This window comes from Aythya marila, assembly GCF_965140915.1.
Source record: "Aythya marila genome assembly, chromosome: 1".
Classification (NCBI taxonomy): domain Eukaryota; kingdom Metazoa; phylum Chordata; class Aves; order Anseriformes; family Anatidae; genus Aythya; species Aythya marila.
The window spans coordinates 115,716,942-115,735,204 of NC_139042.1; the positions used below are offsets into that span (position 1 = coordinate 115,716,942).

At 39.2% G+C, this 18,263-nt stretch overlaps 1 protein-coding gene across 3 annotated transcripts in view; it reads left to right on the forward strand.

Annotated features, from left to right (window-relative positions):
- Positions 1-232: 232 nt before the first annotated feature.
- CBLB (Cbl proto-oncogene B) overlaps positions 233-18,263 on the forward strand; it is a 138,657-nt gene continuing 120,626 nt past the window's right edge. For 2 of the 3 annotated variants that reach the window (XM_082784865.1, XM_082784863.1), the window contains exons 1-3: positions 233-683; positions 1,002-1,160; positions 10,329-10,579. In XM_082784865.1, the coding sequence (XP_082640991.1) occupies positions 1,014-1,160; positions 10,329-10,579 (398 nt within the window). In that variant the 5' untranslated portion in view covers positions 233-683; positions 1,002-1,013. Of the gene's footprint in view, positions 684-982; positions 1,161-10,328; positions 10,580-18,263 lie in introns of all 3 variants that reach the window. The other variant, XM_082784864.1, reaches the window with a different exon arrangement.

The window sequence follows — 18,263 nt, forward strand, 5'->3', positions numbered from 1 at the left end:
TTACCGCCTGCCACGTCAGGCAGAGGCGGAGCGGGGCGAGAGGGGAGGGGAACGGAGCGGAGCCGCCGCTGAGCCCGGCCCCGCTCCCTCTGCCGGCGGCGGGCGTGCCGCGAGGGGAGGGGCGGCCATGTTGCGAGGGGAGGGGCAGCCGCCGGAGCGCCGCGCCGCGGGGCGGGGGAGGGAGCGGGACTGGGAGGGGGAGCGGGAGCGGGAGTGGAAGCGGGGCCGCGGCCGCCCGCCCGCCCGCCGCACTTTGTAGGAGTGAGGGGCGAGCGCTGCCCGCCCAGGGCTGCGAGCCGCGCTGCAGCACAGCCTCGCGGCGTCCCCTCTGTCCCCTCCGAGCCCGCATGTGCCCGCAGGACGCCGGCTCCCTTGGCGCCCCGCACCCGGCTTCCCTGCGGGGCTGAGTCCCGCGGAGGCAGCGCCGCGATCGCGAGTGGCGGCGGCGGCAGCGATCGGCGACAAGGGCCGGGGCGGCGCGGGATGCGCCCCGCCTGCCTCCTGGGGCGGTGAAGCCCGCTGCCGGAGGACGAGGAGGAGGAGGAGGGAGGAAGGACAGCCTCGTCCGACCAGACGCTTCGGGTGGAGGGCGGGGGGCGCGGAGCTGCTGACCCCCCCCCCTCCCCTCCCATCCCCTTCCCGGCGGCTCCCCCTCGCTGTAGGGAGCCTGGCCGTGCTGCTCCGTACGTATCCTGTCTGTCCGCCCGTCTGTCTGTCCGCTCGGCTCCCTCCAGGGGCAGGTGCCTGGGGGTGGACCCCGGGGAGGAGGTGGGGGCACCCCTGGGTGCCGCGGTAGCGCCGGGCTCCCTCCTGCCGGCTTCAGCTCCGCCCGGGGAGGGTGGCGAAAAGTTGAGCCCGGTGCCCAAACGTGCCCGGGGGCTTCTCCCTCTGCCCCGGGGGCTTCTCCCTCTGCCTCGCCTCGCGTTACCCCGGCGGCAGCAGCCGGTGAGGCAGCCGCCGTCTGTCTGTCTGCCTGTCTCAGTGTCTGTCCCCGCGTCCAGCTCGGCTCCCCCATGGCCAACTCGCAGAACGGCCGCAACCCGCGCAAGGGACGGATCCTGGGCTTCATCGACGCCATCCAGGATGCTGTGGGGCCCCCCAAGCAGGCAGCCGCCGACCGCAGGACTGTGGAGAAGACCTGGAAGCTGATGGACAAAGTGGTGAGCAACGAGGGGGGACATTGGGGACACTCCTGCGGCTCCACCAGCTCCGTGCTGTGCCCCTCGGGAAGTGTTTTAGGCTATTCAAGCACCATTTGCCTTTATTTATTTATTTATATTTTTTTCCCTGTGGCCTCCGGCTATGCTTTTTTTTTTTTTTTTTTTTTTTTTAATCTTGGTTTGTGTCAGGAAAACAAATATGTGTGTTTGCCTTAGGCTATTGTTATTTTCAGAGCCTGTAAAATGACTCAAACTTGAAAAGCTGAGCTGTCCTAATGAAAAACTGCTTAACTTAGCCTGGTAATCACACACACTGTGTTTTTCGTGTCGGATCACATTGTTAGTCTGCAAACAAGACCTCTGAAGCATGAAACTTCAGCTAAGCTAATCGTCCTGCGAGACGTGCTCACGATGGTAGCATAGATACGTCTGTGCTTTTAGGAATGTGCGTGGGGACTGGGGGATGTCACTCTTGTCAGTTTAGTAAACAGATTTGTACGCACACCTACCTTTTAAGTGTGTGTTCTGCATTTTGGTGAATTTTTACTACTTTTAATTTTCATTTTGAAACCAGATGTGTACCATACTGAAACTTATTTTTCAGGAAGTGGGAGTATAGTTTTCTAGAACTTCTCCTAGGGCTCTGGACCAGCCTGATAAATTTTATTTAGTGTTATACAAGATGACAGCTTGCTGTAGATTAGCTAGGAGAGCTTCTTACCGATGTTAGGAATAGTTTGATTATGATACAGATAACTGTTCAGGGGGCACAGGCGCTCTGTTTTGCATGTGAGTGATATTGACAGCTTCCTCTTGAAACTGATGGAGAGTGAGGAACGCTACCTGCTAGCCTTGGGTCCGTATGTCTAGAGTTATGACTTCCTAACTCAGCGATTCTCCATGAATTAGTGTAACCATTTACTTTTCCTGTGGCTCTTGTACAACACAGATGTTTAACATGTCTTAAAGTTTGTCAGAAGTGACTCTGACGTACTGGAGATATTTAATTTAATATAATGTGCCTTGACAAGTGGCAATTTCAAAGTATTTGATTGAGTCCTTGTATGCTCTTCTTTTTGATGCTCTAACAATTGCATTTGTATTTCTACCACAATTTCTGGTGATGATTATAAACTTAAAAACCAGCCTTCATAGAAATGATATTGTATGAATCATCCGTCCCTGGGGGTGTTTAAGGAAAGACTGGATATGGTACTTAGGGACATGGTCTAGTGGGTGATATTGGCGGTAGGGAGACAGCTGGACACGATGATCATGAAGGCCTTTTCCAACCTTAATGATTCTGTGATCACAAAGATGACTTTATTATCACAGAGACTTTGTTGACATTTCTCTATTAGTGATCAGGATGCAGTAAGCAGTGAGTATCTTGTAATGAGAAGTGCAATTGTAAACACTTGGAAGCAGGCACTGTTCTTGAGTAGAAGGAAGTTTTCAGGAAACCTGGAATCTGTTTTGTCATTGCTGAAACCACGTGGGGAATGTACAGCTTAATTTCCGCCCCGTGTCAGTCCATTTACAAGTCTGTATGGTAAGATTGCCTCTGGTTCGTTTATATATCCACAGATACCAGCAAATCTTGGACTTGGGGATTGCTTTTACTCATCTGTTGTGGGATAACTTTATTTGTTGCTATTAAGACAGAGCATCGGAACAGCCAGTAAGGCCTGTTCTGTAGAATTCACTGGAAAGGCTGGACATTGTGCTGTGCTTTCTTTTTCATTTTACGGATAAGTGTCCTCAATTTGGATCTTTAATGTATCCTCTTTAAGCTGCTCTCAGTTAATCAAATTTAATTTCCAAATTATATTAAAGTATACCAGACAGGATGATGTCATAGTGTGAGAATGCCGTAGCTTTCTGTTTGAGTTTTTAGCATTTGGTCCTTATAGTGAAAGGATGTTTGAACAAATTGAATATGTTGGCAAACAAATTTAAGTCTCAGCCTCATGTGGCAGGAGACACAGGAAGGTCATTTTATCCTTTGCCTAAATCAAAACCAGGGATTAAAATCAGAAATAGAAACCTGCTCGATTGACTGTTGCTTCAAATCCCATTTCTGGACCGTGTCCGATGACTGGTGTCTGTGGTTGTTCACTGATAAAATTAATACCTGGTGAAGGCAGTAGGCTACTCAAAGCCAGCAGGGTGCCACCCAAGGTAGGATTGTAGCTTTGAGGTTTGTTTTGCTAGTTGTAATAACAGTCATCATTCTTGTTTGTTCTTTACCAATAGTAGCTGTGATAACCATTGTTTTGCTGCAGTTAAGTAGCTCAAGTTTTCTGTCTTCTAAAGATGTGAGTGAAAGGGAGGATGGAAACAAGTAAAGCTATTACTTTGACCAAAGGGTGAAACGAGAGTTCTTAAAAGCTGGGAACAGAGCTCAGTCTTTCCCAGTTGACTTTTTCTTCTTACCTGTACCTTTCTGTACCTTTCCTTCCTTGCATTCTGCTTCTTTCCTCAGTTGGCAGGTGATATTACCTGTATGCATTACTTGTTTTCAACAATAAAAGATTAACAACAAGGCTACAAGTATTTCTATTTTATAAGAACTATATAGAACTGGACAGGTTTTATGGTGTATGCAAAAGCTCTGGCTGCTTAAATACCTTACAAACTTGTGTGTGCAGAACTAGTAATATGTCATGCCTTGACATTGTTAAAGCTTCATATTAGTGTTTGCTTTTCATGGGCTGATGCTTCAGCTGTAAGAATAGGCAGAAGGCTGCAGTTCCACTGAAGTTGGCTCTTCCAACTTCTGTGATCAGTTTAAAAAAAAAAAAAGTGTGTAGATTTTGGGAGTTCTTTAGCAGGACAGAATATTGAGGTACTGCTCCTGGTTAGAGTCCTATTGGTAAATGCTGCTGTAAACAACAGACCTGTGGGGAATAAAAAAAAAAATCCCCATGTTGTAAGTAATAAATGATTTTTTTTTTCCCCCCTCTATACCTTCTATTTTCATCTTCCTTTTATTCCTAATCCACTGGGATCTCTACTTTTTGAGGTGTACTGGTATGGCTTTTTACAATGGGTTTACAGTGCTAACTGAGGGGCATCAACTGTTAGCATTTAATGTCCAGTTTCTCTGTTCTTTTTCTCATGGATAAGCTTTAGCTTAAGAACCAAAAATATTTTGTTTAATTCCTTTGCAATAATGCAAAGGGTAATATTCCTCTTATGGTTTAGAAGGCCAGCCCTGCTTTCCAATGCTAGCATTGTATATGCAAGTCAATCATGCATCTTGGAACTTCTGGCAAGCCAATCACTATTTTTAAAAATGCTCTGTATTTTTGAAAGTTCATATCCTGTAAATAATATTCTTAACAAATAACTAAGTCTTCCTTTAAACTGTGCATAAGTTACATGGGATGTTTTTTTCTAAGATTCTAAACCCAATGATTTTAAAACCTAGAAGTTAGCTGTGCATTACTACTAGAAGATGATGGTTATCTTGGGAGCAACTTTGAGAGAAAATGTCTATTATATAAACATGGGTGTAGTTCAGATAATTTGCTGCTTTGGCTATTTAGACTTGGCAGTACTTTTAGGCACATTTTACTATGGTAGGTTGTAAGCCAGTAAAATTGTGACATATTCTGAACAGGATTTTTTTGTTTGTTTGTTTTTTGTTTTAAAATCAGAATATTATAGGAACTTTCAATCCCTTTTCCATACTCTTTTGCACTGGATCTGAAAATAATTGTGTTTTCTACTCTGAAGATTAACAATATTGTATAAACTGTTTGAGTGCTTTATCGTAGCCCACCATATTGTTTGACATAGTAAATGGGGATGGTGGTTTGATTTGCTATTTTAATAGTTTTCTAAGAGCGAATTAGAGTGCATCTCCAAAGCTCATCCTGTTGACTTGGTGAGTAAAAGTGTTACCTCTGTAACTTAATAAGTAGTGTGGTTTTCTTTTACAGTGATCAGTATACACGTTTTCAACAGCATGTAACTGAGTATATAGAACACAGTTCAACAGCTTGAAACTGTGCTGGTGGGTTATGCTTTGCAACACTTAATGTAACTGTTACAGTAATATGCAACCTTGCAAGTTGATTTAAAGGCATAGTTCCACAAAGGATCTAGGAAAGACAATTACCGGTCATAACCAGCGTATTCTTCAGTGTATTACCTGGCTGAAGTTGATAGGAAGTTTTATATCTGCTTAGACTGTGGAAAAGAATTTAAATGGAGAAATGGAAACTTCTCATTTCCTAACCAGACAGAAGTATAAATGACCCTCCAAAGTCAGGTGTCCTTGGATGTATGTACCATCAGCATTGTAACTGCATTTTTCTCAGGTATGGAAACATACGGCGCAGTTGTGGTGTGGCAGCTGTTGAACAAGCACTTGCTGTTTTCTCAGCTGAAAGGTTTGGTGATTGGTCACCGCTAGTTATATTTTGATGAGAAGGCTTCTTTCAGAGGAACATTTCTGTGGGGAGGAAAAAAAAAAAGTCGTTGCAATTAATGTAATTTCTGGCAGAGGGCTATCCAGTGAAGGAGCAGCATGCTCACATTTCATTCATTGTCCTGATTAGCCCCTCCCTCATTACGTTTTTTGGAATTCAGTGTCGGTAGCATCGTGTGTTGTGGTTTTCTGGAGAATTGTTACGGTATTCTACTGTAGAGCAGCCTTTATGCTGTGCTATTTCAAAATGTTCTTAATGCTTTGACTCTTTTTTTGTTCTGCATGGCAGAATATACTAGTTAGAAGTTTTCAAGGTGTAATTTTGGAAGTGTGTGAGCACTGATGCTGTGTTGTAGTCCATTCACTGCAGCTGAAAACAGCGCTTAGCGGATGTTGTACTCACTAGATGCTCTGTTGTAGCTGTGTTGCTTTCCTTGTATTGTCTTTGACCTGAGTTAGGTGTTTAAACAGATTGTGCTGGGGCTTGAACAAAAGTTCTTTTGTCTGACCAGTCCAGTGCCTTCAACTTTATTGTTTGCTGTAAAAATAAATAGAAGGTACAGTTTTCTGTAAGAAATGCATCCTCTAAACACAAGGGCTGTCCATATTCATATCTGAAGATGCTATGGAACAATGCCTTATAACTTTAGACAAATGTCTTCAAAATTTTAAGAGTAGTAGTGTTTCTTTTGTGTTTTTGGGAGGAAGAGAGTTTTTGTGTTTGTTTTTTTTTTTTCCCCCATAGGGACTAGAGTAAGCTTGTCTGGAAGTTCTTGAGCTAAGTCTGTTACTGGTAGCTCAGGATAATCCCCTAGTTACCCATAAACAGAATTGTGCTCTGTTGTTTATGTGGTTCTGGAGTAAGACTATGATTTACCCTGAGGTAGTGGAAGAAGCTTAACCTTTCTCAGCTTACCTCAGTGAGAGACATTTCTTAGTAACTTTCTGATTGCTATTCATTTTTTAGACTGAGTGCTTGCTAAATATATACATGCTTATTTCCAGTCATAACAATACACAAATCACACAGTGATGTGATTCATGTCCGCTGCTGAAGTGTTGGCGAGGACTGCTTTGTAAAATGTAGCATGGGGACTTTTATTTTTGTTTCTTTGTTTTGAATTCTGTTTTCTTTTGAAGAAAGGTATGTACGCCACTTCTGGTGGATTGGTAAATCTTTTGCGTCAGCAGTTGTCATTTCTTTTTGCTTGCTTATAATTGTGAACTGCTGTGGTACGTGTCAGGACATCCTGACTCTGGAAACCATATGGTTTACCAGCCATCTCTTTACAAACTTACTTCCTTTGGACTGAAACCTTGTGTGCTCCATAAAAGCCTTGTACTACTTCAATGGACCACTAACTTTAACTACACATTAGTTTTTTATTTTATTTTATTATATTTTTTCCCTTCCACTGAGAATGCATGCAACTAATTGAGTTGTCCTATAGACACATTTTTTTTTACAACTTCCTTAAAGGCTTATTTGGGAGTTTAGGGTTCTAGTAATGTTCTGCATTTATCTCTGTAAATTGAGCAGAAGGTGAAGCCTGGTAAACCATGATGACCACAGGATCCTGTTGTGCTGTGTGTATGACTAATGCCACTGGACTGAAGAAAACTTTCTAGAACATCTGAAAGGGAAACTAATTCTTAATTTTAACTGGGTAGTCCTTTTGTGTGGTTGAACGGACAGACCATTGAAAATGCAACAACCAGCAGAAGCGATTTGCTTGTTCCTGTTTTAATATTTTTAATGATAGTTCTGGTGTATACAAAACCATTCACATTCTGCTTGTTGATGCATCTGATTGAAAAGAAAGACTTCAGAATTAATCAGTTAATTCTTGATCATGACGTTTGAGAAGAGTGAGGATAAATAAGCAATTAAAAATGATTGCATCCTTCTTGGCTTGTAGGCTGTTCTCATTGCTGACTTTTTTTCCTGAATAAATATTTTCCTCTTTTAAGCTACTCTTTTCTACATTGTGCTGTTGCTCCAGAAAGTTGTAACACCTAATCAGGGATATTGATTGGTGGCACCTGTAGTTTTCTTTGGGAGAATGTCAATCTTTATTGATTCGAGTTTTCACTAAATCACAGAGAACACAGGTTCACGTGAAAAAGGTGTGCAATTTTCATAAAGCTTTCTCTGGAAGTTTTTCACTTCTGTCTTTGGGATACCAGTTCTTCTTTTCTAACTCTTCTGCAAAGAGAAATGTATGACTCTGCATGTATGATTTTCAGATCTGTCTGCACAGGTAAAATTCTTTGCTTATGATTCTGAAATCTCCTTAAAGAATTCTGGCTGTCAGCTTAATTTTGGCATTAAAAAAAAAAGAAAAGTGTTTAATCTCCTTTTTAAGCTTCTCATTTTAGTTAATTTTGTGATCTTCTGGAGTAACAGTACCATCCTGCCGTCACTCAGGCAGCCCATTCACTAGAACTGTTATTTTTAAAGTTGTATCTGATTCCTTCAGATTGAGATGTGATCTATGGACAAAGATTGCCTTCTTTATCCATCCATTGTCCTAAAACTCTCACCCATTCAGCTTTCTTTTTCTGACCTTTAAAAAATGCCATCATATCCAATCTATATTCGTTGAGAATGCTGCTCTGGGCATCTGCTAAACCACAATTTGCACTCTGTTGTCTTTTATTCTGCTAGCATTTTCTTTATCATGTTAAATATAAACAATTATTTTCAAAATCTCTTGCTGTTTTGCTCTTGCACTTGTGGTTTGCAGCTCCAGACTTCATCAGCCACTCATGAGTTTACCAAATATCTTTATGCTTTACTTCTTTTTATTTCCTTCCAGCTTCCTCTCCATCTTCGGAGGAATTTCTTTATGACCCACTTAAATTTTTCTAGAGTTTGCCTTGAAGCTTTTCTTTGCTTTTTTTATCTAGGAGTAGTTAGGACCCACTAGCACACTGAGCCACTCTTTAGCATGAACTGTTGTGTTTGTGTCCTCATATTTGCCTGTATCCATCTGTTGTCTTTCTGTTTCCTACTGAGATTAAATTTCTCTGTGGGAAGGACTGTCTGCTTTACAATACATCAAATGGGTTCCTGATCCATTACTTGGTCTAGTATGTGAAAGAGTAATATAAATTATTGAAGTAACAATGGATCAGTAAAAGGAAGAGGGCTGTTGCAAAAGTTGTGTTTTAAATACTTTGAATGGCATTAATGTTTCTACAGTACTTATGGGTTTGCACTGTTCTAATAGTTCTAGAAATTTTTTTAAACTTGATAGTGCTTGACTTTCATCCACCCTCCAATCTCCACTTTTCTAACCATGATCACAGTCCCCTAACTCTGATTGACTGATGTGTTTTGCGTATGTTTCATTCAGAGAAAGAAACAATTGTGTTTACTTTGCTGCTTGTCATGCATGAAGGTCTTAAGTCGGTGAATTTTTTTAATGGTGTAGATCTAGAAATTGGGGGAGAGGTTAGCAATATAGCTTCGAGTTTACAGAGGGATGTATGTTATATGAAACAAGTTTTTTTCCCCCCTGGAAGTGCTCAAAACCATGCACTTTTTTCAAGTTGATACATTAGTAGAAATAGGAGTCTGCTTTCGGCAGTATTAAGATGTTTTTATAGCCTCGTTAGTTACCTCAAAAGAATGTCAAAGTCACTAATATATACTGTGGCGATCCCCAAATGATACCTATAAAACTTTTATGCCACATGGACTTAATTTTTTCTAAGTGTTTGCATATGTACAGCTGCACACACATGTGCAGAATGTGTTTCGCTGCAGTGTGTTAGCTGAGCTTGGATAGCTCAACACAATAGCACTCAAAATCTGTTAGTTTTGATTCCTTTACTTTCTACTACAGAACGTTACAGAACAAACTACCAGAGAAGGTAGGTAGCCAGGAGATAATGACTTTAAATGTGCTTATGTTCAGGAAACAAAAACAGTGCCTTCTTTTCCCAGAAACATTTCCAGTGAAGACTAGCTTCAAATAAAGGTGTTCAATTCATCTGAAGCTTACTCTTTTAAGCAATATACATTATTCAATTAAATTTTGTGCCATTTAGGGAGATGCTGACTTCAAGGTCATGAAGATGTTATCTTCTAGTACAACCATAAAGTGGAAAAGATTGAGTTCATAATACTTTGTTTCATAGTTTACAATATCTGTGAGTGGCTTAATTTCTGTCTGTGAACAGCTTTGGAACCTCTGGCCCCATTCAGACCCTCTTCATAGGTATAGCACTCTCAAACTTTACGTTCCTATGGGTTTTAAAAAGTTACATTATTGGAGAAAGAAGAAAGAGGATCTCTTTTGATGCAAATCTAAATCATAAGGTCAGTTCTTAGTCAACACTAAAAATCCATGGGGAAATTCATCTGCAGCAAACAGACCTGTACAAAACTACCGCTCTTGGCATCACTTGCATACTGTGTTTTGATAATATACTCCTTAGCACATAGTGGACAGGTAAAGATGTTCTTACTTTTTAAAAGGAAACCCCCAACCTATGTAAGTAAGCTTGTTTGTTTTTTTATAGATGTGGCAGGATTAAGTCAAATTTGACATCCTTAGACATTAGAGACTATGTTGAGATATTGTGGAATACAATTGAGATAGGATTTAATTCTTTGTGCCTGGAGGTTGGAGAAATATGCTTACAGAATTTTAAGATGTCAGATCAGTTTTTCCCCCCAAAATACTACTTGTCTTTTAAAATTCACTTGTTTTTGCTTGTAGGTAAGACTGTGCCAAAACCCAAAGCTTCAACTCAAAAACAGCCCACCTTACATACTTGACATTTTACCAGACACTTATCAACATTTGCGACTTATACTGAGCAAATACGATGACAACCAAAAACTTGCACAACTCAGTGAGAATGAATATTTTAAAATCTACATTGACAGTCTCATGAAAAAATCGAAACGGGCTATAAGACTCTTCAAAGAAGGAAAGGAAAGAATGTATGAGGAACAGTCACAGGACAGGTAAGCAAACTATTTAAATATAAGGTAGATTGTCTGGCCTGTGTATATTTTTAACAATGTTTGTCTGCAGCCATTGTGTTTTGACATTTTTAATTATTTAAAGAGCAGAAATATTTATTGTTGGGGTTTATTGACCCTGCAGGTCAAACAGTAATTTGTTGGATTTGTTCCACTGTGTGCTCTTATCTGTCACTTTGCGACCTTTAAAACCAAGAGCATTTCCTTCATAAAACATTCATTTCATTGTGATTACTTGTTTGCAGGGCCTTACAATATGTAGTTTTTCCTCTGGCAGAGTGCAAGTGACTGTTATCTGGTCTGAGCTTGACCCCCCTGAAGCCTACTTCTTAAAACTGTGGGAGCCATGAGGGGTACTGACATAGAGTTTTCCAGAGTAGAGAAATGGAACAAAATGGTAGTCGTGTTTTTAAGATATTGTATGATGTTAGCATGAGGTGATGATAATGTTATTGGTGCTGAAAAGTCTTTTCAGAAACATAATGGATTCCTGATTTGCAGTGATTCAATTTTAATAACCAGGATTAATGTTTACTTTGTGTACTGTTTTGGTGGTGAGTAAAGAGGCTTTCAAGATTTGGTGTTACTACATAATACTCTGAAAAGATTTTAAGAACTTTTGTGCAAAATCTGCTTTTTTGTTTTGGGAAGGGGTACAGCAGTCATGTGGCAGTTAGTTAGTCAGATGGAAAACGTGACACTGTTTGCAGTTTCCCCTTTTCAAAGGAGATACGGAAGTCATGGAAGGGAAAATGGAGAGAAAAGGAATGGATAATTGTATCTCTCTGCACCTGAGCTTACAGGCAGGGTTGCAGTATAGTTTTATAGTGGGTGAAAGTGGTGGTAGAAGCACTGGAATGTCTATATTGTTGTAAATGTCACTGCAGTTTTGTTTGATTTACACGAAAGTTCTTTCCAGACCTTTAGGTATGATTATAGCTATTCAGTATACTGTGGTATTCTTCCTGTATGAATCTTGCTTAACGTGTAAGGAATTATTTTAAAAAGTATTTAAAGCCTGTTCAGTTGTGAAGAGCAATTTACCTAAGAGGAACAAAACGTGCAGTTTGAACTATATGAGTGATGAGTATAGGTCTTGATGGATGGGTTTTTTGTGTGTTTGAATTGATAAGCAAGAAAAAAAAATGCTTTCATTGTAGATGCGTTGTTACCAGAATTCCTGGAAGAATTGTTCAGTGCTGAGCCTATGGGGTCTTCCTTTAATAGCCTATTTGTTGTATGTACAAAAGTCATTGTGTTTCGAAGGAAATAAGAACTTTTTATGGTAAGGGAAATTTGACATAAATGACTGCATTATGTAAACAGGTTTTATTTTGACTTCCCTATGGTGCATGAAACCCAGATTTACTTGTGGTTTTGCTTACAGTTAGCAATAAATTAAAACCAGTTTCAGTGTCACTTGCAAAAACAGTCTGCCATAGGCACTGTACAGTCAGTCATTCAAAACAGTGTCTCAGTAACTGTATCTAGTAGCTAGAGTTGTTTTCTTTTTTCCAATTTCCCACTTCAGTTTCTTCATAAGGATAACAGTGGTGATTTAAGGATGTCTTTTGTGAAGCAGTTTTTGAAGAAGGTGCAGTTAGTTTCTGTTATTTATTGGGTCCATTCCTGGAAGGTGTTTGGAGAGGAGGGATTTAAAAACATAGTATCAGTGCAATGATTCACAATAACCTTCAGGCTGTCCCAATTTGTATTTCAGAAAGTGATACATTGTTTTGTCTGACTGATAGAGTTTGAAGCTTGAGGAAGGGAATATAATAGAAATGTGTCTTATGTGTCTTCGTTGCTAAACCAGTTAGATGCATTTCCTCTGCAAGCCGGATTCTGACATAACAGCAGAAACTAAGGCTGGAATGTTTAAACAAACAAACAAAAAATAACAAGCATTTTTCTAGCAGTTCATGCCTCATGCCCTTGTAAGTTCAAGTGATCTGAAAAGTGTCCCTTTTTCATCTACTGGTGATGTTTTTTCTGTACGTGTGTCCTAGTTTTAAGTTGAGTCAAGGTATATTCATTTGCTGAGCCTTGTGACTGGGTTATCTGCTTCCTCTACTGTACTTTGACATACTTGATCATTTTAAATCTTGTAAGTTAGTGAAAGATGCTGTCTTTTTTTTTTTTTTTTTTTTAGCTTCTTTGCTTTGAAATATGTTTTCATTGACCTAAGTTTGTTATCTGTTTACTTTATAATGCAAATGTAAGGGTAAACGTTTAAGTAAGTGTTTTTCAAGATATTTTTAAAAGGCAGTCAAATTGAAGTATAGTCAATTTAAAAAAAAAAAAAAAGCCGAACCAAAAGCCTCTCATATATTGACACCTGACCAGTTTTTGTGGTTTTCAGTCTCACTTTCCTGTTTTGTTTTCTGTTAGTGTCTCTGTGGTTGCTGGATAAAAAGGTCATTGTGGAGAAAAAAAATAAATTAAGAAAATGGCTGCGTTTGGAAGCATTGTCTCAATATTCTTGATTGATATACTTTTAATCTACAAGGTTATTGAGTAATTTTTTAACTTTTGTGGTGATGGTACGTTTAGGAACCAGCACCAATGTACATGTTGTTTTATTTGCCTTATCCCTCATGACAGAAGTTAGTCTTTTGTGAAAAAAATTATCATAATATTTAGTTCTCAAAGGTGCTGTGGATTAAAAAAAAAAAATGTAGTGTGCAGCCAGTTTACATACAAATGGCTAAAACAAAAGTTTACACTGAGGTGTTAGAGGTGTTGCCTCTTTATTCTGCGTTCCATGTCAAATACATACGATAGCCATTTGAGTGGTTGGTGCTATCTTTCTGTACTCTGTAGGATGAATCTTGCTAAGCAGAGGTAGTATGGTTTACTTTTTTTTTTTTTGATTTTAAATGTATACGAATTGCATCTATCTTCTGGGTTTGATGTCTCATTTAAAATTACATCCTCTTGCTTAATGAGGTAAGAGATTGAAAAACTTCTATGCAGACTACATCTTGTAGTTTACACAATTTGTTGAATACAATGTGTGAAGTAGTTTGAAGATTTTTGTCAGATTTTATTTCTTAAGATTATTAACATTTAATAATTAAGATTATTGAATCAGGTACATCTACTTTTCTTAAAAGGCTTTTCTCTTTCTTTTTTTTTTTTTTTTTTCCCTTTGTTTGTTGCGAAGCAGACTAAAGCTGGAAGACATTATTTCTGTGAAGTCCAGACTTCCATTTGTCTCCTGCATTTCAGAATTATACATCCAGGAAAAAAAAAAATAAAAAACTTTGTAGGCTGGCATTTTTTTCAGGCAAATGTTAGCCAGGTGTTGAAATCAGGCACATAAGTTACAATAATAATAGAGGAGGAATAAAGTGGCAATGGGGAGATTACATTTGGATTCATTCAAGTTGCTAAACTTGGCTCTTCAGAGCTAACAAAACCCTTCCTCAGAAAGGGAGACCAGTGTGAGCTTTCCTATTCTTACCTGTAAATTGTGTCTTTGTATAGATGCATCTTGAGATGGAACTTGTTCATTGTCTATTTTAATGTTGCCTGCCTTCTACTAAGTGTTCTTCAAGTGAGGACAAGAAAAAAAGTATAAAGCCAATGTGTGTGCTTCTTTTTATGAATCTATTAAATGCTGCTTGGTTCAAACAGAACTTGTTGTTCTTGGTGTTAAGTGGCATTGCAGATGTGGAAGAGGACAGTAATATGAAAGATGAATATTTCTCAAGTTGTGGGCAGGACAGATAAAGATGTAAAGATTAGAAGAGCTGAGGTTATTTTGGGGATGAAATAGAAGGAGGAGTTGCACGTAGGGAAGACTCAGGGAAGTCCTTCAAGGTGATTGCAAAACTGCTTCTGTTTTTGTACAAGTCTAAATTCCCTTGCTCATTTGACTGTTTGGTATCCTGACTAAAATTGCATACTTCAGGATTTTATGTCTTGCTTAAGTATTTTGTAGCACAGAGTTCTTATATTTGCTCTGTCTTCTTGGGAGGTCCTATACCTGTAGTTTATGTAATAGATCAGATTCTCCTTTTTTTGCTGTTCATGTTGCCCCGTGCCTTGTGAAGCTGTGAATCGGTAGTGTGTTTAGGAAGCACTCCATTTCTCTTCCTTCAGTCTGCATTGACAGCTGAGATCAGTTCAGGTTCTTGAATCAAGCTTCCTGAACAGGCATAGCAAAGTACACAGCACTGTCAGGAAAGACCTTTCTACTGCTGAAACTTTGAGTCCTTTTCCCCCTTATTCTGAAAGTACAGGTTTGATAACAAGTTACAAAGGTAAGCATCAGCATGGCCTTTGGTTGTGCCGGCTGTAATGCAATAACAGCCACTAATGTACTTTTGTCCCGTGGTAAATGAGAGGTAGCTTACCCTTTTCTGAATTACCTCCTCTTGTACCACAAGGTCGCTGTTTTACTTACAGGAAGTTAGGAAGTTCGTCACTTAGGTAGCCTCATAACTTGTTTGTATCTCCAGACAGAGGAGGCTTTGTTGATTCAGAAAGGGACCAGGAAGGATGTGTTTTTAATTCAGGACAACTTCTTTGGACAAGCTAAGATGTTTTTGGCTTTATTATTTGACAAATAGAAGTGCAGATTCAGAAAATATTGTTAATGGTTCTTTTCAAAGAGCCATGTTTGACCATTGGTCAGCCTCACATAGATAACTTGGTAGCTGTTGCATGATAACTATCATGAAGTTGGATTGTCAATGGAACTTGCCTATTGATGTATTGGAATAAAGAGGCTTCTTCTGACAAGGAAAAAAGAGGGCATGAGTGATTGGGTTAGGTTGAACGGGGCAAGGAAATGCAATGATTGTTTTCTTTGGAAGCTTTTATGTTACAATAAATTCTTTTTTTCCCCTTCTTCCCTCCCTACCTAATGTGATGTAAAACCAGATATAACCAAAACAGATTTAAGAAACCCTTTGGCATACCTGAACCGCATGAGTAATAGAGCTTCAGTGCAAATTTAGTGAAGCACAAGTCATTTGCTATTTTTGGTTTTAGTCTAAATTAAACAAGGAATGTGACTTACACAAACTGGCAGACAAAGAGACTCTTGTTGCAAAGGGCAGGTGAGAACACGTGGAGGTTACAAATGGTAGGGCAGTGTTATGACAGCTTGTTCTCAACATAAAAGCAAATAGGCTGGGTGACTCTAGTTGTTGTAAGGCAGTATTTCAATTTGTGTTTTTGGTCATCTTCTACTTTAGGGGAGGGTATTGCCACAGAAGAACAAAAGAAGTATTAGTATCAAAATAACCTGAAGGCAACTATTTATTCAAATTCCAGAGGAAGGCAACAATTTTAAAAACATGAAAGATCCTAAATGAGGAAATAATGGTTTCTGAGTTCTTAAAGTTGATTTAGATCCTCGATTCACATTGTGTTAGTGGAAGGGGGTAATACATGTACTTAACTTTTACCTTACTCTCTCATAAAAGCAGATAGATTTTTCTATTTTAGTGCAAGGTCTCCTTGGACTTTTGTTTTTTATGAGTAATATGGTGTCTGAGCAGAATTCAGCTGGTTGTGAGGGAATATATAGTTTGAATTCCTTGTTCTACTCTGTATAATAATTTATACTTGTGAAAAATGTATAATATAATACTGCCAAATTAAGATGCATTTACACCAACTGTGCAGAGGTGAAAGCTTTCAAATAGCACAAACTCATGGGGAAATGATCCTCAGATCTTTCCATGTGTTAATATATTAATTTCCTTTGTGAGAAAATTAATGACAGTTCTGCAGCTGGGACTACACAAGACGTCTGATGCAGTATCTCTACTGACATGGTTCTCTACATTGTTACACTTCAGCTCTATCAGGCAACATAGGATGAGAAAATTAGCTGGGAAGAATGGGTGGTTTTCTGAAAATGTAGTCTTGGTCAGGGAGGTCTGTGCATATTCAGTCTGATTTGTAAGTGAGGATACTATTGTCTGTTCCCCCTTTGTAACAGCCCTTCAGGGGACTTTGCTGCCTGGTCTCGGCATGGTATAGCTGTGCTTGTGAAGGCGGGCCATGGTTGCCAACTATAAACCGTGCTGTGCTCTCAGGTATGATAAAGCCCAGCTGATATCAAGCAACTTGAGGATCTTCTTCAGGTACAAACAGTACTGACTCCTGAATTTACCTTGTATAAAGGAAGGCTCCCATAATGGGCCTGAAGGGGTCACTTTTGAATGTGTTGATTTTGGGAGAACTTAGTCTTTGCTTTCCTTCATCAGAAGGATTTCATATTCAGTGATTTGATTTTAGAATGTCTCCAGTGCTGGCCTTCATGATGGCAGCTAGGCATATCACGGAGGAAGAAACAGAAAGCTTTTAGAGGAACGCGGCTTTTTTCTTTCTTTCTCTCTTTTTTCTATTTTTTTTTTTTTTTTTTAATATGTACAGATATGTAAGCATATCGAGCTGTAATTTCAGGTTACAAAAATAAATGCTTTCTTTCACCATTTGTTCTTTTACCTTGTTTTTCATTGAAAATTAGAAACATGAAAGAATAAAATCTGCTTCTATTCTGTAAAGAAATGAAAGTCATTATTCCCAACTTCCTTTTCAAGTGGTACACTTGCTGACTGTCTTTGATGAACATATAAGAAAGCCTGTTTATAAAAACAGACATGCTGTAGTGATAGTCCTGCTATCCAAAGAATGCTTGATCAAAAGTCAGGCTTGAACACATGCTTTCTATGCATCTAAACCTACAGTAGAGAAGGATTCATTCAGCTGTACAGAGTAGGGAATATCCCTCATCTGAAAAGGAGTGAAATTACATGTTTTGTTATCACCGGTGAAGTTTGACTTTTGTTCAATTCAGAACAAAAGAGAGAATGAGCTATTGATAGAGGTGATGTTGTATGGAAAGACCCATTTCCATTTGTTAAAATGTAACATGCAAGGAAGTGCAGAGAAGAGTACTTTGTTAATTTCTGTCATGTTTTAAAAGTGTTTTGTAGTCATTTGACATAAGTTCCTCTTCTTCCTCTTCTATTCTGTGCTTCAATATTAATCGAGGGAATTTACTTCAGTCATCTTAAGAATGGCACAAAAGAGTTAGTGTAATTGGTTAGCAAGTAGCATTCAGAGTATATTCTGTATGTTGGCTTTTTGTCAGTAGCTGCATGTTCCTGTTAACTTTGTCTTCGCAGATTCTATAATATTACTGTGTATGCACTAAAGTGAGGGTTTTTAATGTTATTTATTGGTACTGGAAGGGTTTTTAATTCAAGAACTAGGTTTACTGTCATCTGCACAAAACATTTGTGCTACTGGTAAGATTAATATGTTGGCATGATTTTTTTATTTTTATTTTATTTTTTTTAAATATCAAACACATCTAAACAATAAAAAAGCCTGTTCTCTGTGAACCAGCCCAGGAATATAGTTTGCCAGATTTGAAAGAAAATGTGACTTTTTTTCTTTTTTTAAAAAAGATGGTGCGATAAATGCAACAGTTAAATAGTAATAATAGTAGTAATAAAACCGGGTGAAATAACACACAGAAAAGATCAGCAGTAAATTGTGTCTGAAAAGAAGCACAATTCCCTGAAAAGATGGGGGTAGATCTAGATTAGATAAAAGGAAGGAATTTTTTACTGTGAGGGTGGTGAGGCCCTGGCCCAGGCTGCCCAGAGAAGCTGTGGATGCCCTGTCACTGGAGGTG